Source organism: Apteryx rowi, unplaced genomic scaffold, assembly GCF_003343035.1.
Source record: "Apteryx rowi isolate R43461 unplaced genomic scaffold, aptRow1 scaffold_251, whole genome shotgun sequence".
NCBI lineage: Eukaryota > Metazoa > Chordata > Aves > Apterygiformes > Apterygidae > Apteryx > Apteryx rowi.
The window spans coordinates 715,767-740,571 of NW_020448875.1; the positions used below are offsets into that span (position 1 = coordinate 715,767).

The following is a 24,805-nucleotide window of genomic DNA, read 5'->3' on the forward strand; positions in this document are numbered from 1 at the left end:
CCCATTTCTTTGCATTGAATAGCGAGGTCAATGAGAACGTCTCTTTTAGCGACAGCTGATAAAAAATAAAGCTGGGTCCTTACGAAGAATTCAAAAGCGGCTGTTCTTCACTGAGCACAGCCTGTGATTCAGTTAACATTGCTGTTGTTTCCCACTTGCCAGGCAGATAAACCTTTGTTCTGCTGAGATGAAAAATACTTTGGATCCTCCTCTTCCTTACTCTGTATCAGATCCTTGGTTTGATGAAGGAATGTGCCATGGCTGAGCCTCAAACAGTGGAGATGCTAGAAGAAGGAGAAAAAACATGAGAATCAGATAAATTTAGTCAGAGAATTCAATTCTAAAGATATTTAGGTACTTAGCCAATCCTTGGGATTTCAGTGGCATTTAATACTGCAAATGCTTTTACAAAACTGGACTGGATGGAAGGACTATGTCCATTCATCATCTCATTACAGAGAAAATAATCATGTCAAAACCTCTTAAATCTTCCTGCCCACCCTTCTGACATTCTGCAAACGCAGCCTGGTAAAGCCCAGCTGGAACAATACCCCAAGCTGGCAAGTTTACCTTGGGAAAAGCCCAGCAGAGGTCCAGGAGAGGTCGCTGGAGGAATTAAGAGAAGATTTGTTTTCCACTGATACAAAAAAATGTATAGTTTTGCCTAGCAAATTGCCCCTAATCCAAATGCAGTCCCTCAGAGATAATTCACCTTGGTAATTTTTGTATCACAGCGATGGTGTTTGTAGGTAGCTTGTAGGTTTGTCTGAGGGCCTGGTGCCCACTATCCAAAGCCCTGCCCTTGGGCACACGTTTTAAATTTCTATCAGCTGGATCAGTTCTGCCGCTAGCTCCATCCTGGCAGGGGTTCAGCATACCCCTACCTGGCCCCTAATGAAGACACTGAGTGTGGCAGAGTCAGAAGGGACCTTGCAGGTCTCCACGTGCTCTACCATCCTCCATGCCTGTGGAATCAGGAATAATTACTGGGCAGCACCAGTAGCACCAGTAGGAGCTCCCCTTACTTCATCCCCTACTTCCTCTTTGACAATGCTAAACTGCCTCTAAACATCTAAACAGGGGTTCATCTTACTCATTCCAGCACTTTTCCCAATGTGTTATCCCTGGTCTGTGTTTAAATCCTTTCCTCTGTCTCCCACAGAAGGATTTGTGATCAGTCATTTGCACTGCGGGTTCTCCTCATGGGGGCTGGCCTATGCACCTGCTAATAATGCTAGAAGCTGGGAAAATCCAAAGAGATGATCCTGCAGGTCTCCGCATGCTCTATTATGCTCCTCCTAGATGGTATCATTAATAATTACTGAACAGCCACTGCCCTGTAGGAGCTGCCCTCCCTCTACCCCTGTGCGACAGCATCACATCAGATGTCTTTTTTCCTTTGTTCACTCCAGGTTCTTTATCCACTACCCTTGTTGGTCTACTAAAAAATACCTGGGGTCCCAAATTTCAATCCCTACCTGGACAACTCCCTTGTGAACTATCAGGACTTTCACCAAAACCTGCAAAAGTGTTGAGCACTTCTGAGAGATACAAAATGTTTTCCCAGCAAGCTACATACATCAAGGACCTTCGGGAGATGCTGGGTGTACCAAAAGGTCAGGTCTTAAGGAAAAGCTGCCCAAGTCAGCCCTGGACTGAAATGGCATGAAATTACTTTTAACGATGTCAGTATGCCTCCGTATTTTTGGAAGGCACTCACATATCTGCTGCTTTCTCAGCTGCTCTGAAAGTTGTTTTCTAATTTGCTGAATAACCTTGTCCCAGCCCAACCATACCAGTTCCTCATGGCATCCATCCAGGGTCTGGAGGAGTCAATGGACTTTGGACTGAGCCCACTGTGACTTATGCACCTAAGATTCCTTGCTCTGCCATTGAATATTAGTGAGCTAAACTCATGGTGAAGCCCATGCCAGTGTTCAATACTAGAATGATGGCCGTGACAGACAGGTGGATCTAGTAATTGCCAGATTTGAAATCTTTGGCCATATGTTCACTTTCAAGGCAGCAAAACACGCTCATTTGTATTCCTACCATCCAGAATGTCTGCCTTCTCCTTTGCTTACAAGAATATACTGACAACACTTTCTCCTTCCCTCTCTGCACTAAGATGGATAGCTGAAACCTCTACAGTAGCTTCCAAGTGGGACAGGAGAGCATACTAACATGGACACCTGGTGATCGTCCTTGCGACGTCTTTTTTTCCTCTTTCACGCCGCTTTGGCACTGGAGCTTGAACAGGCGCTGGTCGTATCCCAGCATTCCACTGGGGGCTTTGGACTAGGGTCTTCACTGCTGCTTTGGTGAGCAGGTTTCCAGCTGACTGGTGAGTGGCCCAACTGGGACGAACTGGTGTTTTTGGAATAGATTCAAGATCTGCCGAAAGTGACAGCTAGGAAGAGAAGGCAATAAGTATCACATTATCCTAACAGCCCCAGAGGAACTGAAAATGTTGGAGCCCTTTGAGACCTTTAATCTATAAATGATATCCCTAAATGATGATATGAGCATTATTTTGTATTATTGCACCTGGGCTCTGTTATAAGTTAACCTTAAAGACAAAAGAACCCAATTGGGATTTGATGCTAGCAAGTCCAAACCCTCATTAATTGACTCTTCACATCAACTCACAAGTCAATGCACAAATTCTCCCCTATGCCCATGGTTCCAACCCGTCCCAGTCCTGCTTACTCTTTGAAGTCTCGCAGTGCAAAGGATGAAGTTTATATTAACATATTGTTCAATGACCATTTTCCAACCAGTATAAAAGTTGAGCAGAAAAATATCTTAGCAACACAGTGATTGTTCATTCCTTGAAAAAGGTCCTAATTATTTAAAATGCGCAGGGTAAGATGCTGCAGACCAACAACCTTGGCTTTTTTTAACTGATGCAAATTACTTGCTAAGAATAATGAACAAACACTGTAGAACGAAAGGATYTACATAGAAACTCATTAAGAAGCAACAAGGGCAGATAAGTCTGATGTGAAACTAGTGCCCACAGCAACACGGCTGTGCAGAAAAGTCAATGCTGTTTTGCAATTGCTGCCCGCCTGTTTCCCCTTTCCATTATTTGAATTGGCAGCAGTGGTAGATACATAATACTTCAATTGTCTAGCTATAAATACGCAATCCAGCAACTGCTGAATATTAACCTAAAGAAAGGCCAGTGCTTATACAGCTATCTAAGATGACCCAGGTTCTTAGCAGYACTTGATGTGTAAGGGAGATGGCGTGTAGTTTTTCTGTCCTAGTGAGAAAAGCGCAATAGCACAGAAGTAGTAGTTGCAGCACAGCTCTGACTGTACCTTGCTTTTCTGCTCCTGTGTCTTTGGTGATTCGGCTTTAGAGTGCATGGGGACAGACAGGCAAAGAGTAATAAAGCACAAAGCCAGGCTATGCCTTTAAAATTAGAGTCACATATATAAGCTGAGCTTGAATTTGCAAACATTATCCTGAGTCATTTTCACTTTCAGGAGCAGTCCCATGAAGTTGAATAGAATTTCTTGTGTGAATAAGTAAAATTCAAAATAAGCTTTGCAGAATATAGGTGGTGTAAATGCACACTGCACAGAAAGATGTTGTTTAGGGAGTACTGAAAATAAGTCAGTAATTCAAGAACAGCTGTGAAGGTGGAGCAGTCTCTCAAACAGCAACAAGCAGACAGCAGAAAGGCAAAACCAGCCCGTGATCACTGACATTGCAGCAATTGCAAAGCCGTCAAAAGCACCAATCTGCAGAATTTTCACCTTCCTAATAAAATATCTGGGAATTCTGACATTTGGGAAGTTTTGGCATGAGGCTGCCTGTTTGGCTGAAGAGCTGCAGAAGACTCCTTATTGGAAGTCATCAGGGAAGGGCCCCTCGCTGCGTAAGGGACACTAACGTGGCCGCACTGATGCCTGGGAAAGGACCTGTAGGGCCAGAGCCGAGGAATCGCAGCAGAGCTCCAGGTCAGAAAGAACAGGCGGGCTGAAACAGCGGCCCAAAACACTGGGATTGGGCTTCCATTCCCAGCCCAGCCTGGTAAAATTTTGGAAAAGTCACCGAATCCATTCCACTCTTCGCTTTCCTTTATACAGTACTGGGACAATAGCTGCTGAAGGCAATGTAAGCGTCTAGGTGGCATAGGACAACCCATAAAGCCTTGATCCAACAAAGTGCTTAAAGAGATGGTTAACACCAAAACTTAGTCATATCCTTAAAGTTAGGCGTTTCCCTCAATACAGACCAAGGCGATGGCATCTTTCTCCTGAAAAAAAGCCTCATTCACTGCTGAGCTGCATCTATTACAGGAACTTGACTGAGTTCAGTGGAGATAACACAATATAAAACTGGAGTAACAAATGGGTTAATCAGTTTTGAAGATTTGGTAGACAAAAAAACGTGAATAAAGCGGGTATTCCCACTCCACTGTGGAGACATGGGGGTTGCATGCGCATTCGTAAAGAAGGAATGTGGCCCTTCATTCAGAGACCTAATTTACTTTAATTTATTGTAATTTACTAGTTATTGTAATTTACCTAATTTACTTTACTTTAATTTATTGTAAATTAAACATGAGTCTTGTCATGTTTTCTGCCACTGTTTGCATGATTACTAATAAACTCCAAAACCCCACAAGTTTACTAGGAGGAAAACTGATTCACCATATGCCAACCTGGAGCCAGTGGATGTAATTCCAGGAGTTAGGTCACAACCATAATTACTTTTTTCTTCTATTTTGGTGTTCAGCGTGTGTTGTTTAGCCTCCTGCTCTTGGAACTCTGCATAATAGCCCTTTACACATCTTCATTGTTGGCTGTAATATACTTTATTCTCATCTACTTGGATCATTGATCTATTCCTTTGGCAGCTTCATTTTAATATGACTTGATGTTTGCTTGCTTGGGGCACTTATTCTTTCAACATATTTCATTCTTCTTCCAAGGATTTACTAAAAGACTTGAGCATTAAGCCTCTTTATTTGTACTTGATTAAATATGAGTTTTCAGCTGGTCTTCATTTCAACAGGATTCCTCAGCACTACCTTTACAATAAATGGAGATTAACTTGGGATAATTTCTAGTTAGTTATATATATTCTTTTTTCTGTGCATCATCCTATATTTACCTTTATTGTCATGTAGTGTTGTAATCAGCAATGGCCAGCATGACAGCAGGGTTATAACTTGGGATTACATGGAGAATAAGACAGACATCTCTGTTACTGAAACTGGGACAACTCTGAACTCGAGGGAAATACAAGGACATTTTCAGTGTAAAGGTCTGGGAAAGAGTGACACAGTACGTACCTGCGCCTCAACCCTGCACTGCTGCAGTTTCTAGCAAAAACTCCCACTGATGCTATATAGGAGGGTTTTGACTTCGCACTGGGAGCCAAACTGGGTGCTTGTGCCTTTCTGATTGCGAGTTGCAGGTTAAATAACTTAGAAGACCACATCATTTTCCTAAAGTCTGGGGAAAGAAAACCAAAGTCACCTCTTTCTACCCTGAACTAAGAATCTTTCACTTCTGTACTGACAATAAAAACAGCTTTAAATTTGAAACAAGAAGCCACAGTGGAATGAATACTGTAAGGGCTCTCTGATCTACGGGCTACTGAGGAAGCCATTGGAGAATGGAAATCGTAAGACACAGGCTGAATAACTCTAATTATATTTTCTGTTCTTTAACACTGACTGACTCTATTTCCTTGCAAACAGGCTGTATTTGGGTCAGGAGAATGCCTCTCAGTCTCAGGAGAGAATGCCTCTCTTTTATGTAAACCTTTTTTAGCTCAACTCACATGTGTTCCCTGCCTTTCATCAGTTAGGAAACACATTCCCAGTTGGCAAAAAAAAACCCAATACGCTTGTAAGTACCTCCTTCTTCTGGCAGTTATTTGTTGCTATACCTACAAAAGCTGAGGCCCATGATGCTTTCTGGAAACCTGACTTCCCTGAACTGCTTTCATGTGAGGATGCCCTACTTTACCAGTGATGAGTGCGATGAATCCGCAGCATTAAGACCTAAGGGCTGCTTGCTCTGGCTTGGTGCAATGAACAAAGTATAAATTGACATCAGACTACAATGATCAAAAGTTGTGAGCCCAGAAGAGCAGCTTTAGGGAAAGATTCGAGTGTCATAAGAGAATTGATCCAGTGGTTTGTGAAGCACGGAAACTGGCCGTCAGGATACTGTGCAGTAAGCACAGCGAAGGAGGAGCAGATAACAAAAATCAGTGTCCACACACACACAGTCCTTTCCCAACTAAGGCAGATGGACTATATCCAGGTTGCAACGAGAGACTGCCCCGGAGCAGCCTGACACGGTGTGCTTGGTGTCCTGCTTATAGCCCTCCTGGCTAGACATCTCCCTCGGGGACAGGCAGCAAACRTGCCTGGCAGCCTATTGAGAGCCAGGAGCAGAGCTGCACAGTTACCTAAGTCAAGTAAATGCTCCGAGCTAAAATGTTGCTGGGAGTAGCTGACGCTGGGCCCTGGCTGATATAATCACACCCCGGTGCTACCTACCAATGATTTTGCCTTCCGGAGCTTATAAGGTCCACGGGCTGGTTTCTTTTTCTTCTCAGCCGCCTGCCGGCTAAGGTCTGGGGTCTCCCCTCCTCCTTTCTTTCTCCTACAGAATGGAACAGAACAGCATTAACAAGTGCGATGGAGTTGGTTCCCTGAGGTTGAGAAGAAGAAAATCCCTTATGATACGCCACCCAAAAAGACACGGTTTAAGCTAACACGTTTTAGTTTGCATTGGGAGCAGACCAAGAGCACGCAATCACTTACTGTGGCTCAGAGGAGGGCAGTAACTTGTTATTTTTTAAGTTACTATAACCTCACTGCACTCAAACACATGCCCTTAGCTTGAGGCTTACTCATTTAAGCTAAAACGACATAACCAGCTTTACATCAACTTAAGGGAATTCACAGAAAGGCAGGTACCCGTTCAACGAAATCTATTTGAGAATTTTTAGTTCAGTCGGTGTAACTTGCAACGTAAATAAGGCTAGAGGACTGCCCTTGCAATAAGTTAATTATTCATCGTTTTTACAGCCAAATACTTTTTCTTGCATATGTATATGTATACATTTGCATGCAGCTATTATTAAAGTCAATATAATTAACTGGCAGAACAGGAATATTCCGGAGCRTGAAAATAGGTGAAGTACACTGGAATATGGCCTGCTGACATGTCATACCAATATCAGGTGCAAAAACAGTGCTGTGAGAAAGCTATTTTTAAAAACTCAGACAGGTTCATAAACACATTTGCTCTGAAAGTGTTTATTCCCCTTCCACATTCAAATTCTGCAAATAACTTCACAGGTAGCTTTACAAAAGCAGTAAATTTAAAGCAGGAATTCAGTGTGCTCATCTACCAGCTCCATCACCAGCACTTCTGGTYTCCTGGAAGGCATGCTAAAACGCCMATTACGAATGCAAAATCATCAATATAGGGGATAGAAACTGACTCTAAAAGTAGCATTCATCCTACAAAGAAACAGGGCCACACGCATGACATCCCCCAAATCACCCAACACCATTATATATCTGTTATTCTGTAGACCCACACCAGCTGCCGATCAAGAACCACAAAGACGAATCAGACGCATTATTTCAAATAGCAAACTGGGGAAAATTGCGACYTGTTTATAAACACTTCACTAACAGCCAAGAGAGAAAATTCAACCCAAAATATTATTATAGGGAATGATATGGTCACCTCTAGACAGAACACAGTCCTTTCTGCCAGAAAGGGTTGCCGTAAGGAAGGATCTCCACTGGTTACAACTGGGAGTGTTGTACCGGCCTGGGGAGTGGTTCTGACTCTGCTCCTCAGAGGCCAGTGACAGCATCGACATAGGCCTGTTCATTCAGAAAACTAAAAAATGGAAGTATTTATGAAGAGAGAAAACACGGATGCCCTGTCAAACCAGTGCTTGTGGTCGTAAATTCAAAAGTTAACCTCAAAGCGCTCTACAGCCGTATGCTAACGTGCACGGGCATGGCGTCAAGCATCCCTCTGCAGCAGGTCATCACTGTATCCCACTTCAAGGTCAGGAAAACGCACGCGGGGAGGGTGAGTTTCTCCAGGCTGTGGAGGAAGACGGCGTCGCAGCTGAGGTGAGAACRGCAGGTCTCCCACTCCCAGGGCTGAACTCGGTGTTTCTCACCCTGCTTTTCTCTCATGAGGGATGTTCTGAATTCCCGCAAGCCAACCAGGCAAGGAGCACTGARCTGGCTCTTCGGAAACACGAAAAGCAAGAGGCAAGCGTCAGGCTTCAGAAGAACAGCGAAACACGATGCCCTTCTCACGTACGCCATCCCCTTTCTGTAAGAAACTGGGCCTAGGCTGCTGACAGAACAATTACGGAAAGTAATTATTTTCTCGTTGGGTAAACACACCAGCACAGTACGCAACTATGTCCATAAATTATCTAACCGAATTAGGGCTGGCTTCCAGAAGCCAGAACTGGTTGCGGCGGGGGGAAGGAGCTTTCATTTTGTTGCCATGAGAAGGAGCAGGGCTCTTCCTTGAGGCACAAGGACACAGGCTTGGCGGGGATCCAACGCGCGAATCAGAATTCTTTATCCATGATAAAGTGGGAGGCAAATCTGTTGATTTATTGGCAACGAGCAGCACAAACGCCAGATGCCTCCCAGCAGAACCGTGCACGCACGGATCGAAAGAAACGCCCCTCCCGTTCCTTTCCAGGCAGGCTGCAGTCCCAGCGAGCCCAGGGAAAATTTGCTAATTTGTTCCATATTTTAGATAAAAAGGTTTCATTTCACCTTTGTAATATTGCGTTGCATCCCAGAACAGACAAATCCATCCTCGTTGGTCTCTGTTTTCTTAGTATATAAAGGRAAAACTACCTGGACAGATCAGGCAGAAAACAAAACAGAGCTAAGTGAAATCGCCCTCATGATAAATTGCACAGATACATGGAGCAACGCTGCAAGTCATAGCTATAATTCTAGCATGGGATTTTGATAACCCCTTCCAGGCAATTCGTAATTCAACCCCTGCCTGCATCTCTTCTCTCCTGTGCCTCCTCTGCACTCCCTCGACTATGCATCTGCTCGTTGCTCTTCTTAATTTCACTGCTCAGTGACTATGACGCTTCTTCCACGTTATCGCACCTAAATCAAACAGCCCCTTTGGCTAAGGAAGGATAAGTTCTCCCTTATGGCTTCACAGCAGTGCAGCTTTGGTACCGCTGAGGAAGGGAGCATATTAGCTACTGATTCCTCTGAAAAGACCAACATGGAAACAGATGACAACTCTACCCTTTAAATGACATTTAGGCTGCAGAGTTAACACCAYGTTATGATGAATGGGAGTGTTCCCACCTCTCCTTGGCCTAGGGAAGTACAGCRTGAGGTCCTGCAAAGGGAAGATTTTGACAAAGTGCAAGAGCTAGGAAAAACTTCATTTTTTTGGTTACCTCTTAAATTCTGCAGAATTTAACCCGACATTAGGCAGATTAACTTTGATTCAAAGAAGCAGCCAGTGACTAGTCTTACACATTGCTTTGATGATGGCGTCAGGTATTCCTTTGATGTAATCCTGTTTATTCGCAAAGAATTTTYGACAAGTCCTGTTTTCTTCAACACAGCAGAAGTCAAACAGAAAAAAATGGTTTCTCTGCTCACAGCCTGCCAGTCAACCCGCTGGCCTACAAGTGCTGTCTCCAGACCTCCCCTCTCAGCCACCGCTTTGGCTTTCTGCTGCTTCTCTGGTAGTTCTGCTGCGTCCTTTTGCACGCGCTCAGGATGTGCAACAAGAAAATTCCTGTTCCTCTTTATACGCATTCGCACCGCAACAAACCTCATTTGCCCCTCCAGACTGCAAAACACTGTGTTTTGGGAAATCACTCCTATTGTTTTAGGAATCTCATTTTATACAGATTTCATTGCTTTTGACATTTATTTTACAGGAACAGCCGCTGTTATGCCCTTGAGCTCCAAGAATTCATCTGACCTGAAGAATTGCTATACCTAAAACAGCCTAGGGGGGCAGAGACTTTTATCTTGGTTCTCTGTTCTACTTTGCAATGCCATACACTGGTTGGTCATGGTCCGTCTAAGCCGGTAGGTTGGAGTAAGATAAAACAGCTTGCACAGCGTTCACGTTTGCCTCCCTAGCYCAATCGATGAGATACTCCTTCACGGCTGGCTAAGCACGGCCTTCATCCCCAGGTCAAAACAAAGCTTGGCACCACAGAGGGGCACTCTGACCACCTCGTCCTTGCGTTACCGTCGATACGCAACCTGGGTCTGCCCACGCCACCCATCAGCTGCCGCCGCCACCACCTCCACCAAGAGCTTGCAGGGGAGGGAAGACACCACGCGGAGCCTTAGCAGGAGGAGTTGTGGGACGAGGCTGCAGAAGGGGCTCTGTCAACCACGTATCCACAGAAGAGAAGCGCCAGAATATTGTTTTATGAGTGGGAAGTTGTGTCGGCACCTGAAACGGCACACCTGCGCCGCTGCACAACAGTGAGAGTCATTACGGAGGAGACTGCACGCTAGCAATTACTTTCAGCTTAAGTGATATTAAAAGGAGAGCCTTGATAAATGAGGAAATCTCATTTCTCTCCTTGTAATAATCCTCTGTAATTACAGATAAATGCCGGATTTGCTAGAACACTGTGCATTAAAATGGTCTCAATTGCACAAATGGATAGAGGTTCAAATCTCACTTAGGAGAAGAAAACACAGTCAGTGTGCTTCCTGTAGCATTAGCAGCTCAGAATCATTTGCTTCTGGTTGCCACTGCATCTACAGCTCAACACTGGAACATGCAACACTTAAACTCTTCAAACAGCTTGTCCCATTTTCCACACTGGGTCGTGGCCAGCACAATGGAACCCTAAACCCAAGAGAAACCTTTGCAAGCCACTATATAGAAACATTTAGTGCAACTAAAAATATTATCAGGGCACCTATTTGCAACAAGAAGCATTGCATTAAAATGCTTAGTTAAAAGCCTCAGTGAGCTCTGCAAAAAATGGTGCTAGAGTCAGGAAATATACCACAGAAAGAGGGTGAGGTAGAAACTGGAAAGCTCTTTGAAGTGATGCAGCATCCTAGTCCTAGGGGAYGCGGATTAAAAATGATTCATAAAAGGCTTTTGCTCAGACGCTGGAAACTCTGTGGAACACCCCAGAGGAGTGGTGGGTCCAGCAAAGTTAATCACACTGAGAAAGAACCCATGTGAGCACAACACTGCTTAGCCCAAATAATCACTAGGCTGGGGCAATTCATGGGTTGAATGTTCCTGTGCACAGGGCTAATCTCAGCTCTATCAGTTACTTACTTAAAGTACAGTTTGGATGCTGTCACTGTGGCTTAACTGGTTCCCAAGGTTTTTGCTGGCACAGTGAAAAGGGATGAATATCTTCTCTGCACACGCAGTAGGGTGAGAATCTGTGCAGCCCTTTGCACAGGGACGAGGCAATGGTCAAGCTAGTAACACATTACCTTTTCACCAGATTCAGATTAATGATGAAACTGGTGAAAAAATCTGAGATCCTGAAAATATCTGATGCCAGATGTGTCAAAGGAAAACCTGGGACTGTCCTAACACAATTTGATGTGCAAAACTATACAAGACAAAAGGAATGTCTTTCTTGTGCCGGTTGCTGACCAGATAATTCTGGGAGCCAAAGAACTAATGGATCTAGGCAGTCTACCTCAGCTAGTCTAGCTACAAGTACTATTCATTACTTAAATATTATGTAGCATATATACACTATACACACATATACAGTCTCACACCTGCACCCCCATTCTAAATCTCTTTTYAGCCAGAAGATCCTTGAGGAACCAATATAATTATGTTTCATCAAAATTAATTCATTTTTCCTCTTTTGGGCAGAAATCCTCCCAACTTTGCAGCTGTATTTAAAAACTCTTGAACAAACCGTTGTCCTGATTCTTCCCGTTAGAGCTATATAACTTGACCAAGAGTTACAGCATATTTTATAGGCAGACACTAACAAGCTCTGCCATGCTCTGAGCTGAAAGGACACAAAGTAGGGCAGCTGCAATTAGAACAGCACCAAGATCAATCCAAGAAAGCCCTCAGAGCAGCAAAGTGTGCTAACTTGGTTTTGAAACCAGGCTGCTGAAAATATAAAGCTTCCAGGCAGCTTGGAGCAGAGGCAGCGAGCTTGCTAAGGACACAGACATGCCCCATGTCACAGAAAATGCAAAAGGGAAGAGACTCTTACGCCTGCCTAGCCTGTTCGATGGGATCATAGTTGTCGAGGTAGTTGAATCGGATGGTGTCCGTAGGATGTCTGTCTGATGAACGCCATGGTGGGAGCTCTTTTTTCTCCTTGTCTCTCCTCTTTCCTAGCACAGAAGCTGATCGCAAAGCTGACGAAAGAGAAAGTTTTGCCTCTGGGACGTTGCTCCTTACTGGTTGCACATCAATAACTACAAACTCGTCCTTTGGAGGGGTCTAATAAGAGAGAGGAAGAGAAGAAAATACATTTTAGTCTTTAACGAAGTGGTATTCATGTTGCCTGACTTTAGTCTTCAAAGAATTGGGTATTTAACTCAAAATTAGTTTCTTCAGGCCCCAGAAGACAGAAATAGGCACCCTGACAGTGCAATTCATTGCCCATGTCCCAAATGCTGCATCAAGATGATCTGTTCTGCTTTCTGGATGCATTGGCTTCTCTCCTTTGACTACAGAGTGAGCCTGCGGGGATTGGTTAGAATTAGAGATATGAGTTTTAAATGTCTAATGGAGGCCAGAAGAATCCCACCTTCATAGCCTCTGAACCAGGCATCAGTATCAATGAATCTCAGAAGAAAGCCATGACTATTGAGTAATGCTCCACCTCCAAAAAATGGCCCTGCCAGCTTTGAAGAAGACAGAAAGAGACAACACCAACGGCTTATAACGGGCTGACTGTGTGCTTTTTTTTCATTCCACAAGCTAGACTGACTCTGAAACTTCAGCGGGGGTGATGTAGGGTGCCCCATTTCTGCTTATCAGAGGACCTAATAGATGGAGGTGGGCTATCACATGTCTGGAAGCTAGGAAAGAAGAGAGGGCAACAGCCTTGAATGCTGGAGTGGGAAACTTGGAGAATTACTCCAGAGGACACTGAGAGGATAGGAGGAAAGGGAGATCTTGGGATGGCTTCTCTCCCAACCAGGAAGGTTTTTGCTTCTCCCCTGCCGTGGATGGATGAAAGGGAAGCAGTGCTCATGGCAACACATGATTTTAGATTCTGATTTAAAATTATATATCTTCTATTTTACTAGCACAAGATTATAGAAAGATAAAGAGATAAAGGGCTTATAAACCCTACCAGCCCAGAGTTTTCCCGCTGGCATCAAATATCTCCAGAGGTGGTAGCTATATACCTTTGGTCTTGTAACACGCAGCTCTTTCACCATCTCAATGTAATGTTTCTTCCAGATTCCTTGCTCAAAGGGGGTTGGAGAGAAGTTGATGTACCAGCCAAAACGCAGGCACTTCAGCATCCAGAGCTGATCCAGTTCAGACAGGTACTTCCAGTGCCAGCTCACCTGCAGATGCCCAGGAAACTAGGTATAAGAGTAGAGCAAAATCTTGGGGTTTCAAGCATCCAAAATGATAACGATGGGCTAGAGACCATCTCCTGTTGATGCAGCTCCCCTTCGTGCTTAAAACTAGCACAATTCTTCAGCACTGCTTATGAACCATTTAAACCCAAATTCAAGGTCTTCATGAGCAGTGGTCTGTGCCTAAATATTGGCTCTCTCCAGTGCAGTGAATTCCTCCAAAAATTACTGTCCTAGAGGACAGATTCCAGTCTGTTTGAAGTAACTCCCTCATTTCTACTCAGTGAGCATACATCAGTCTGAAGGAAACCTTTATGAGCTACCCCTGACAAAACCAGCAATAATAAACCCCCCAACTCTGACAGACCCGTTCTCAATGTTTTCTCTACCCTCACGTTTGCTGTTATACTCCATGGTGCAGCCACCTTGCATGCAGTGCTTCTTCCAGCCTAAGGGCAAACACTATTATTTGCACAGCCATGCTTATAAAAGCAGCTATCCAACGATATGACACAAGTAGCGCTGTAAAGACCTTTCCATCTAAGTAAGTCATTTCCTAACCTGTCTTCTCCCTGCCTGTGAATGAATAGTGTGAGTTGCATCTACATAAAACATGAAGTGCTGGAGAAAGATACCAGAGCAAGCTTTAAACAAGCTGAGATTTTGATATATTAGTATTATTATCTGGAGTACTAAGTTAGTGTGGTGATCATGTCACCAGTATCTATCTGAACTTATTCATTCAGAACTACTTCAGGTGTCACCTCCCAGCGCTTTATGCCATGCAAACATACCTTCAGAGTCTTAGCAGACCAAATCCCTAGCCACTGTATTCAAAAGCACATCTGTAACTTCTTTGCTTCCCCACAYCCAACACTTTACCTTCAAGCATTTTAAAGGATCTGTTTTTTTTCCACTGTTGTTTTTCTTAAAACATTTTATCCAGTTCTTTGCAATCAGCATGGGCCAATACTTTCCAAAGCAGTTAATGCTTTTGCACACAGTGCAAGGCACTTTGAAAGAGCGTGATTTTCAGAAAGAGCCAGGCCTCCTTCTTCGGAACGACCGGCCTTGTAAGGTGCCACGAGTTAAAAGCCTTAGAGCTGAGCATCCAAAATTACTCTTCACTTTTGTAAATCTTGGCCACTTTGGCTTAACTCAGGATCTGTGCACGTGCGGTATTCAGTATCATGCAGGTGTCACTAAGCATCCTGCACCAGGCTGCCAGTCCTGAAGACATTCCAGCATTACAAAGAATAGCATTGACATGACCGTACTGTAAACTACAGCTGTTCCCTTACGGTTCCTTTTTTTAAACTAGCTTGACCTGACCTTCTGACCCTTAGCTACATGTCTGCTTTTTCACCTGTGCACATCGACAGAGGCTCCGTGGATCCAGGAAGGAGAAGATGTATAAAGACAGCACTCGAGGGAGCCGCGTGGTGAAATCCAGCGCTTCGGTGGGAACTCGGTCCTGTAGGTGCTTGGCGCAGAACTTCTGCTGCGACAGGGAGCAGCGCTCCAGCAAGTCCCCCAGAATCCTCCGCCTCTGAGCATCCGTCCACTTGTCAAACTGAAAAAAAGGAGTTTCAGCCTCTGAGAAACCTGAAATTCAGCTTGTTAAAATAAAGCACACATTTAAGGCAAGGCAATGTGCATAAGCAGCAGCTTCTGGTGACTCATTCTAGGGCAAAGCAAGCACGTAGGAACTGGGAACAAATGGAGATGCTACATTAGAAGAAACACTGAAGCCATGTAACATATGATTTACAGTCCTCAAAGGATCCAGGATGGCCTAGTCCAGGAAACACTCATGCTCACAAGACTACTCCTGGGCTTAGTTCTGAGACTTGGCTTCACTCATGGACAGAAAGAGACTCAAATGTGTGGTTGTAGGATCAGGACTTAAATCAGAATGAGTTCGCTGCCGCTTCCTTGTCTATCCTGACACTTATGTGGCCCCCAATACTGCAGTATTTGAGTGCTTCACAATCTGTGATGAATTTATCCTCACAATCCCACTACAGAGGAGAGAAATATTATCCCCATTTCCTTCCAGAGAAGTGGAGCAAAGAGAGACTAAGGCTCTCTGCTGCCCATGGCTCCCAAGGAAAACCGGTGGCATAGCGGGGAGGCCACCTCGGCAGACAGCACAGGAACAGTGATCTTTCACGGCATTTCTATACTCGCGGCAAACATCYAAAGGGGAGGATTAAAGTGTTGGGACCTCACTGTGGGCAGAAATGAGCACTCAGGTGACCGCACAAGCACGTATCTCCTGCTACAACGGCAACAACACTACTGCACGGGGCAGAACGGGGCAGAGCTGCGTAAGCAGCCGCGGTGGCAACAGCTGGTGTTTAACTCGTGTTGATAGCAGCGGGCGGAAAGGGCCCCGTCAGCAGGACTCTCCTGGGAGGGGACCGACCTCGTCGCCGCAATCTGCGCGATCTGTCTCCAAACCTGCAAGAGCAGCGCTGGCTGCGAGGGCAACGCGGAGCGCCAGCAGGGAGGACGTGGCAGAGGACCATGTCGTCTGGCAGGTGGGAGCAACGGGAATCCCCAGCGGGAGCTGCAGCTGGCGGAAACGCGGAGTTAAAGACAGCCTTCTGAAGCCAAAAGGTGGATTTGGGTGAAGTCCCGCTTCACCCTGCTTCCTCGTACAGCAAGAACAGCAGCTACCCAAACTCCCCTTCCTTGCGGAGGGAAAGCGCCTGAAGGCTTGTTTGGGAATGCTGCTTTCCCCTGGCTGTTTCTCTCTCAGGCACTGGCCATACCCATAACACACGACCATTTTCAGAAGCCAGCTCTGCACCACTAGCAGCACGTTCTCCGCAGGTCAAATTCATTTAATGTTGCACATTTATTTCTGCATTTAACCTCAGGGGCGTTTGAACTCCTTATTTAAAGGTGACCTCCAAAAACTAAAAGTAAGGGGAAAAATGTACAGTTCTTCCAACATTTAGTTTTTTATTGTGGACAAATGATTTAAAGTTCATCGTCCTCCCTTCTCCTCTCCTCTCCCTTCAACACAACCAAATAGAAATTCAGACCTCTTTCTTCTCTGTTTCCCCCAAAAGATTCTATGGGCAAGCGAGGCACTGGCAGAATTATGGTTTAAAATATACTGTGCAGATGAAAGGTAATTGAGAAGAAAGTAACTTAATTCCAGATCTTTTTAAACAACTCTTAGTTTCTTTTTACCTGGATGTATTTAATTCCAGTACCTGAGAATAAATTATAAGAAGTAAATAACTCTCCTCCTTCTTGCAGACAACACTGCAAGACCTTCAAGCAAGGACAAGAAAGGGTGGAATTGGCATTCCTGACATGAAACAAGCCAAACAGAAGAAAGCTCCCAAATGTCCATGCCTTTTCGTACACAAACAGACAGGGAGTAGGGAATACACCCTTTCCCTCCCATTCCTACTTTGCATATAAATTTCACCTCTAATGGTGCTTAGCAGAGCACTAGGTAAAAACTGAAGCTGGACCTTTGGATTGAGGGCTTTAGAAACATGCACTCTGAGAAAACAAAATCAGACAAAGATGCACCGGGGGGACAGAGGAGGCTCTGCCTGCCCCCTTCCCAGCCTCGGCTCGATGCGAAAGGCTTTCTCTCTTACACAGACTCCCCATTCACCATCACAGCCGCATCCTCTCCTGATTCAAACAATGTGCAACCACCGATTTGCAAAGATCAGTTTCTGGAGCCAAGGGGGCAGCTGGCTTACTCTCGTCCACGCCAAGAGGTTAAGTGCACTGATCGAAGCAGATGCAGCTTCTCTTGCAAAAGAGCAGAATATCTGCTCCTCTTTAACTCTTCCCATTCTGCCACAGATTTTGCAGTAAAGCAATTCTTTCCAGCCTCCTCAGCCTGTGCTCCCACTGCAAGGGAAACTCCATTTAAATCAGCGCCAYGCACCAGCAGCATGGGAACACACAGCTGCTTCTCCACTGCATTCAGCAGCAGCCAAGTAGTTAAGCGGGCATAATTTGTCTCTTTTCCAGTATTAACAAGCATGTCCCCATCCCACATTTGGCTGCCTTTTTCCACAGTTCCTCCCCCTGCGTGTGATTACAGCAACCCAACCAGTCGGACCGGATTCCCCTTTTGAACGTGCTGCACCTTCCCCGTCCGCAGCTAGCAGCATTTTTTCCTTTTCTCTATTTCCCCGAGCCCTGGAGAACAATGTCTCCCCAGGGACCGGATGACATAAGGCTGCGCTGGCTGCTGCGCTGGGGAATGCAACGCGCTCCGTCTGTATCAGTTTACAATTAATCCATGAGTGCACACACACAAATGACGCTGCCTGACACCAAGGGGAGAGCCCGGGACCTTGGCACCCAAGCAGAGAAGCTCTGTTGCTCAACCTAAAGAGGCCCCTCAGCTATAGGAGACAGGYTCTTTTACTGATTTGAAGTAGCTGCTGAAATGGGCCATAATCCTCCTCTCCAAGCCGGCATGCTGACAYGAGTTCACAGGGTTAAAATCGCACGCGGGCATCTCTGTGCTCTGTAAATGTAGAATTGAATTTTCTGGTCAATAAAGAGGTTTTGTGACATATTAACGCACACAGTGGCTTGCAAGGAGATAGAGGAGGTTAATATAGGCAGAAGCAGACCTTCCCTTCCTCCCCAGCCATCTTCTCTCAATCCTGACGCAGGGGATTTGTCCCAGGCTTGTGGCATGGGTGAGAGAGAAGGGGTGAAGCAGACAGGCACCTGGTCTCCTTAAGGTACAGTAATCCACCGAACAAAATCTGAAACTGCACTGGAACCAAGCAGCTCCTTGTCAGGAACTTGCAAYTTGCCCTTAGGATCTGTTCTTTTTTGCTTTCATCATTGTACTTAAACAAAGTCYGCAATTAACCCTGAAATTTTGGAAGAGGAGACTTCTGGGAAGACTGCTGAGGAACGCCCCAGCCTGGCGACATGGAGCAGCACCCGTGAGCAGGAGCCGCTGCTTCTGCACCTTGGCACCTAGCGTAGGGTCAGCTCCTGGGTGAGGAGGTGTCTCCAGGTGGGKGTCTGGGGGACTAGGGATGGGGTTCAGCTGCCTGGGGTATCCTGCACAGCCTACAGCTGCTACTCCAAGGGTGACAGTCATCCGCAAGCCCTGCATCGTATCTGCAGCCCCATACAAATGCCTCAGCTACCTCAGCACAAATGGCCCTAGGTGTCTACATCTGTATTACCTGCTGCACATTTAGCAAGGTCCCTGTCCAAGGCTAATGTCCGAGTAGCATCTGAACAACATCTGGAAGCATGCTAGCAGCCCAGGCCAAAATCGTGCCAAGGAACGCACTAACAATTTCATGGAGTGGATGAGCAAGTTCTCGTACCTGGGAATGCTCACAGATGCTGTACAAATTAGTAGCACAGATGTAGCCCACAGGGTGAGCTGAATCACTATCTGAGCTCCCCTGACTTGTCTAGACCTCATTTGGTTATAACGGGAGCTGAGACACTCAAATCACCTGGAGACACTTAAGCTTAGGTGTCTTAATCTGCAAATTCAATCCCAGCCTCATTGTCAATTTATTCATCTGGGTGTYGGCATGATAGCAGGGAGCATTAGGGTGGAGCAAAATGTTTTCRTGTTTTTTAAATTAATGGGAGGAGTTTTTAGCTTGCAGTGTTGAGGACATGGCAGAAAGTGAAGCTGAAAGGGAGYGTGTGAAGGCACCTGCCTGGGGTGCAATGTAGAACAGCAGGAAATAAAACAGGAAAATTGAAAGAAAAATGTTAACACTTTCCCAGTTTAACCACCAAAAAGGTTTAATCTGAAAGACAGCAGTGCAATTTATTTTTTGAATGTATCTGCAAATGCATGCAGTAGGATCGTAGCCTGCAAATACTCGTACATGGGAAGAGCCTTGCAAGAAAGGCTGGCTGCTCTCGCTAAACACTGCTGCTGTTTCCTCTTTGTGCAGCAATAATACCTTGCTGGGTTCATGGCAAGTTCAAAATTTTAGTGCATCCCTTCACACCTCTTGAATACTGCAGGTGACAGCACAGCCAGCCCCACATCCTTGGGGCTGTTCAGCAGCACRGAAACAGGGAAAAGAAATCCCTTCAGGCCCGCTAGTTCATCGCTTCTCAGCCTGCGTTTTATGGACCGCAGTAGCCTGAGAGATATCAGTGACRTTCTGTGAAATGATTGCAAAAAATAACTAAATGAAAACAGAGYCCGGAATGCATGCAAATAAAATCAGGGGTAATAAAATAAAAAAAAAAGAACATCYAAAGTTTAATCTAATATTTATTTGGCTGTAAAGGAAAACCACTGTGGCAATGCTGCTCAAGGCAATCTGTTCTGCTTTCCCAGAAGGCTAAATGGTCCTTCAGTTTRAAAAGGTTGAGAAACACCGAGCTAGTTCATCTCCTGCCGCAAGGCAGGATCTACTCTACCTAAACCTTCCTGACAAGCRTTTGTCTAACCTGTTCTCCAAAGACTTCAGCGATGGAAATTCCACCTCTAAGCCCTAGGCAAGCTRCTCCAGCAGTGAGCTATCTGTACCATTAGATTTTCCTGACGTCTAAATTAGATCTCCATAACTGCAATTCGAGGCCTTGACTTCTTGTCCCATCCAATGTGAATGCGGAGATGAGATTATCCCTTCCTTTTTTCAAACAACTTCTATGTGTTATTTGAAGGATGTTATTACATCTCTTCTCTGTCTTCCCTAGAGCAAACAGATCACWTCCAAATTTTCTAGACCTGAGACTGTTCTCACCTACAACTTGTTCCCTGAGGTATCTCCAACTGGTCCTCAGCTTTCCTGAAATGCAGTGACCCGAACTGGGGACAGCTCTGCCTTTCAGAMAGCCCTTTAAGATATTTACCTTTGTTACAATTATAAGACACCGTCAGCTCATACTTGGTTTGTGATCCACCATAACTCTCAGCGATTTTTTTCGTAGAACTGCTGCATACTTGGGCTTTCTCATTTCTGCAGTTTTTGTAATGGTCATTCTTACATGCAGCACTTTTCACTCGTCCTTATCAAACTGCATCCTATTTTTGGCAGATTTGGGGCATTCTGATTTCTAATCTCCAAAGTTCGTGAAATCCCTCCAAGCATGGTATCATCTGCAAACAAATATGTACTTTCCATTCCATTGTCCAAATACTAGTTAAAACATGGATCAGTTCTGGATTTAGAAGAGACTTCAGCCTTCCAGCCTAYAATCATTTATGACCACACTGAATATGGGTTCCCATATTCAAACCCACCTTCCAGCAGCTTCATCTAGTCCATACTTCCTGAGAGCACTAGGAGAGGACCGTGTGAATCAAYAGAAGAAGTCCTGCTAAGGGCACTGTGATTTCTTGACACATTTTCTCCCAAATTGAAACTGCTTTAGCCTCTCATACCACGTACCATCATGCCACAGGCTGCGAAGGCAGTAAGAGCAGCTTTTGTGCTTTCCTCACCCTTTTCATTGGTATGATGGACGTCAGAAGTACAAGAAAAATTAGCTCTAAAGGAGCATGATGAGAGCTACAGTCTAGTGTCATAGGTAGGGTCAAGCATTTAACCTTTCAGAAAATGATTCAGCACTCTTATGTTGGGGGGAGGGTTCATTTCCAGATTTTTCCTCTTTCACTGGGGGTTCCAATTAACACATATTAGCACTTTTGCCACCATATATCTCAATGGCATTTTAAAACACCCAGCAATTTTCAAGTTGGKTTTTAGATCTCTCAGTTACAGACTATCATGCTAAAAAGTGCTTTTTGAACAATAATCATTCAATTATTTTGTTTTCTTGGTTTCCTTGAAGTTCCTTATTATCCAAATGCATGCAAGTGAACAAATTATGGAAAGCATATTTCCGGTAAAGATGAATAATCCTTATGAGCTTAAAATCAAAATACTCATCCTTACAAACCATCTCACATGCAAAAGATTTCCACACGAGTGAGCTATTAAGCATAAAGAATAAGTATCACTGTTCAAACAGACCTACTGTGCAAATACTCTTTATCAAAGAGTGCAGACAAGGAGCATCATTTCTATATTTCTATTTAGCTTGTAYATGATATGTGACCATGTACCCACTTCTTTGCTTCCATTTTTAAAGATGTGCATTTACTGCAATAAGCTCCCTGAGTATGTATTCTTGTTTGCATAGGAGGCAAAGCAGATGTGCTTTCCCACAATCACCTTTAAATGTATTTTGCTTCATAAAAGAGAAAGGACAACGTGATATTTAAGCTGTGAGTTTAGGACTACAGCAAATGGTGTACCATTGTGCACTCTGTCATCAGCTTCCTGGGTAGGTCACTTAAGGTTATATTCCTTTAAATCAGTGAGCTATAACTCCCTTCATAGGCTATGGAAAGAAACAGGCATCTCTAGAGACCCATTCTTTCATCCTACAGTAAGTGAGATGAATTACCCTCTGGAAGTACTGCTTTCTCTCTGTTGACTGTACAAGGAGTCTGTTACAGCCAGACCAGCCAGGCTTAGATATCTGTGCTCCAGACATTCATATCTGGCTGGAGGAACCCTGTCCTGAATGCCTAACCTGCAGTCATTTGTGGTTGGRTTAGACAAATCCTATCTTAAGTCTTTCTGTGCCTCAAGTTTTCATCTGCAAAACAGGGTAACGGCACTTTCCTGTCTCATGTGGGAGCTGTGAATATAATGACAGAAAGAGATTGTGAGGTGTTCAATTAKTACAGTATTAGGAGCCATATGTGTGCACTTGGTAGATAATATGTCTATTACTAGTTTTTAAAAGTTGCTAGCAGGTGATGGCTGTACCTAAACATCCAGCATCCTCTTTGAAGACTTCACAGACTTTTCACAGGGCTTCTTATCCCATTTCAAATCATTCTGAAAATGGAATATGATTTCCCAAGTTCAGAACTTACAGAATGTGGACACAGAGGGAATTATACCTTTACCTTCCTCAGAAGTAGAGCAGTTACAGTTCACTTTCACGTTTACGTCAGTTAAATGAGTCCCCTTTTTTCAAAACAGGGTATGTTTCCCTTCACAGCTCAGAAACCCATGGATTTAAATGTATTTAAATATATATTTAAAGAGAAAAGGTTACCCATTTTCCAAGCAGGGCTCTTCTTTCTTCGAATACCTATAAAAACATATACACACAAATAAAATTGAATACTTAAAGGAGATTCAATATGAAGAAAAAAATCCAGTTTTAAAAACAATCTCTGTAACCTATAAAGAATAAACAGAAGCACAGAATAGTTGAGGTTGAAAGGGACTCAGTCCAAACTCCCTGCTCAAAGCAAAGTCAAGTAAAGCAGCTTGCTCAGGGCTGTGTCCAGCTGAATGTTGAATATCTCCAAGGATGCAGACTCCACAACCTCTCTGGGCAACCTGTTCTAGGGTTTGACCACTCTCCCTGTAGAAAACAGGGTTTTTTTATGCTTAAATGGAATTTCATGTATTTCAGTTTGTGGCCTTTGCCTCTTGTCCTTTCACTGGCTGTTACCAGGAAGTCTGGCTCCATCTTCTTTCCTCCCTCCCATCAGGTGCACACTGATGCACCTTGATGAGATGCACATTGATAAGATCCTCCCTGAGCCTTCTCTTCCCCAGGCTGAACAATCCCAGTCTCTCATCCTCTGCCTGTATGTCAGATTCTCCAATCCCTTAATCATCTTTGTTGCCCTGTGCTGGACTTGCTTCACATATTTCTTAAACTGGAGAGCCCARTGCCAGTGAGGATGCTATGGGAGACAGTGTCGAAGGCCTTACTAAAGTCAAGATAAAAATCCACGGCTCTCCTCTCATCCATCGAGCCAGTCATCTCATTGTAGAAGGCTATCAGGTTGATCAAGCATGATTTCCCCTTCATAAATCCATGCTGACTAGTCCCAATCACCCTCTTGTCCTTAATATGTTCAGAAATGGTTTCCAGGATTATTTGTTCCATCACCTTCCCAGGGATCAAGGTGAAGCTGACCACCCTGTAGTTCCCCAGATCCTCCTTCTTGCCATTCTTGAAGATCACAGAATTACAGAATGGTTGAGGTTGGCAGGGTCCTCTGGAGATCATCTGGGCCAACCTCCCTGATCAAGCAGGATCACCTACAGCACATTGCACAGGATTGTGTCCAGATGGCTTCTGAATACCTCCAAGGAAGGAGACTCCACAACCTCTCTGGGCAACCTGCTCCAGTGCTCTGTCACCCTCACAGTGAAGAAGTTTTTCCTCATGTTCAGATGGAACTGTCTGTGTTTCAGTTTGTGCCCGTTGCCTCACGTCCTGTTGCTGGGCACCACTGAGAAGAGTCTGGCTCCATCCTCTTGACACCTTCCCTTCAGATACTTAGACAGATTGACAAGATCCCCCCTCAGCCTTCTCTTCTCCAGGCTGAACAGTCCCAGCTCTCTCAGCCTTTCCTCCTATGACCAGACGCTCCAGCGCCTTCATCCTCTTAGTAGCCCTCCGCTGGACTCGCTCCAGTAGCTCCATGTCTCTCTTGTATTGGGGAGTCCAGAACAGGACACAGCACTCCAGATGTGGCCTCACCAGGGCTGAGTAGAGGGGGAGGATCTCCTCCCTCGACCTGCTGGCAACACCTCCTAACACAGCCCAGGATACCATTGGCCTTCTCTGCCACAAGGGCACCTTGCTGGCTCATGGTTAACTTGGTATCCACCAGGACCCCCAGGTCCTTCTCCGCAGAGCTGCTTTCCAGCAGGTCAACCCCCAACCTGTCCTGGTGCATGGGGTTATTCCTCCTTAGGTGAAGGACTTCGCCCTTCCCTTTATTGAACTCTATGAGGTTCCTCTCCGCCCACCTCTCCAGCCTGTCCAGGTCTCTCTGAATGGCAGCACAGCCCTCTGGCGTATCGGCCACTCCTCCCAGTTTTGTATCATCAGCAAACTTGCTGAGGGTGCACTCTGTCCCTTCATCCAGGTCATTGATGAAGAAGTTGGGTCCAGTATTGACCCCTGGGGGACACCGCTAGCTACAGGCCTCCAACTAGACTTTGCACCACTGTTCACAACTCTCTGAGCTCTGCCATTCAGCCAGTTCTCAATCCACCTCACTGTCCACTCATCTAGCCCACACTTCCTGAGCTTGTCTATGAGGATGTTATGGGAGACAGTGTTGAAAGCCTTGCTGAAGTCTAGGTAGACAACATCCACTGCTCTCCCCTCATCTACCCAGCCAGTCACTCCATCATAGAAGGCTATCAGGTTGGTTAGGCATGATTTCCCCTTGGT

At 45.0% G+C, this 24,805-nt stretch overlaps 1 protein-coding gene across 1 annotated transcript in view; it reads right to left on the bottom strand.

Moving 5' to 3' along the window:
- Positions 1-216: 216 nt before the first annotated feature.
- FBXO16 (F-box protein 16) overlaps positions 217-24,805 on the bottom strand; it is a 31,814-nt gene continuing 7,225 nt past the window's right edge. The window contains exons 2-8 of the mRNA XM_026066964.1: positions 22,655-22,690; positions 14,949-15,155; positions 13,403-13,567; positions 12,253-12,485; positions 6,533-6,638; positions 2,185-2,410; positions 217-284 (exon numbers count right to left, since the gene is read on the bottom strand). Of these exons, the coding sequence (XP_025922749.1) occupies positions 217-284; positions 2,185-2,410; positions 6,533-6,638; positions 12,253-12,485; positions 13,403-13,567; positions 14,949-15,155; positions 22,655-22,690 (1,041 nt within the window). The remainder of the gene's footprint in view (positions 285-2,184; positions 2,411-6,532; positions 6,639-12,252; positions 12,486-13,402; positions 13,568-14,948; positions 15,156-22,654; positions 22,691-24,805) is intronic.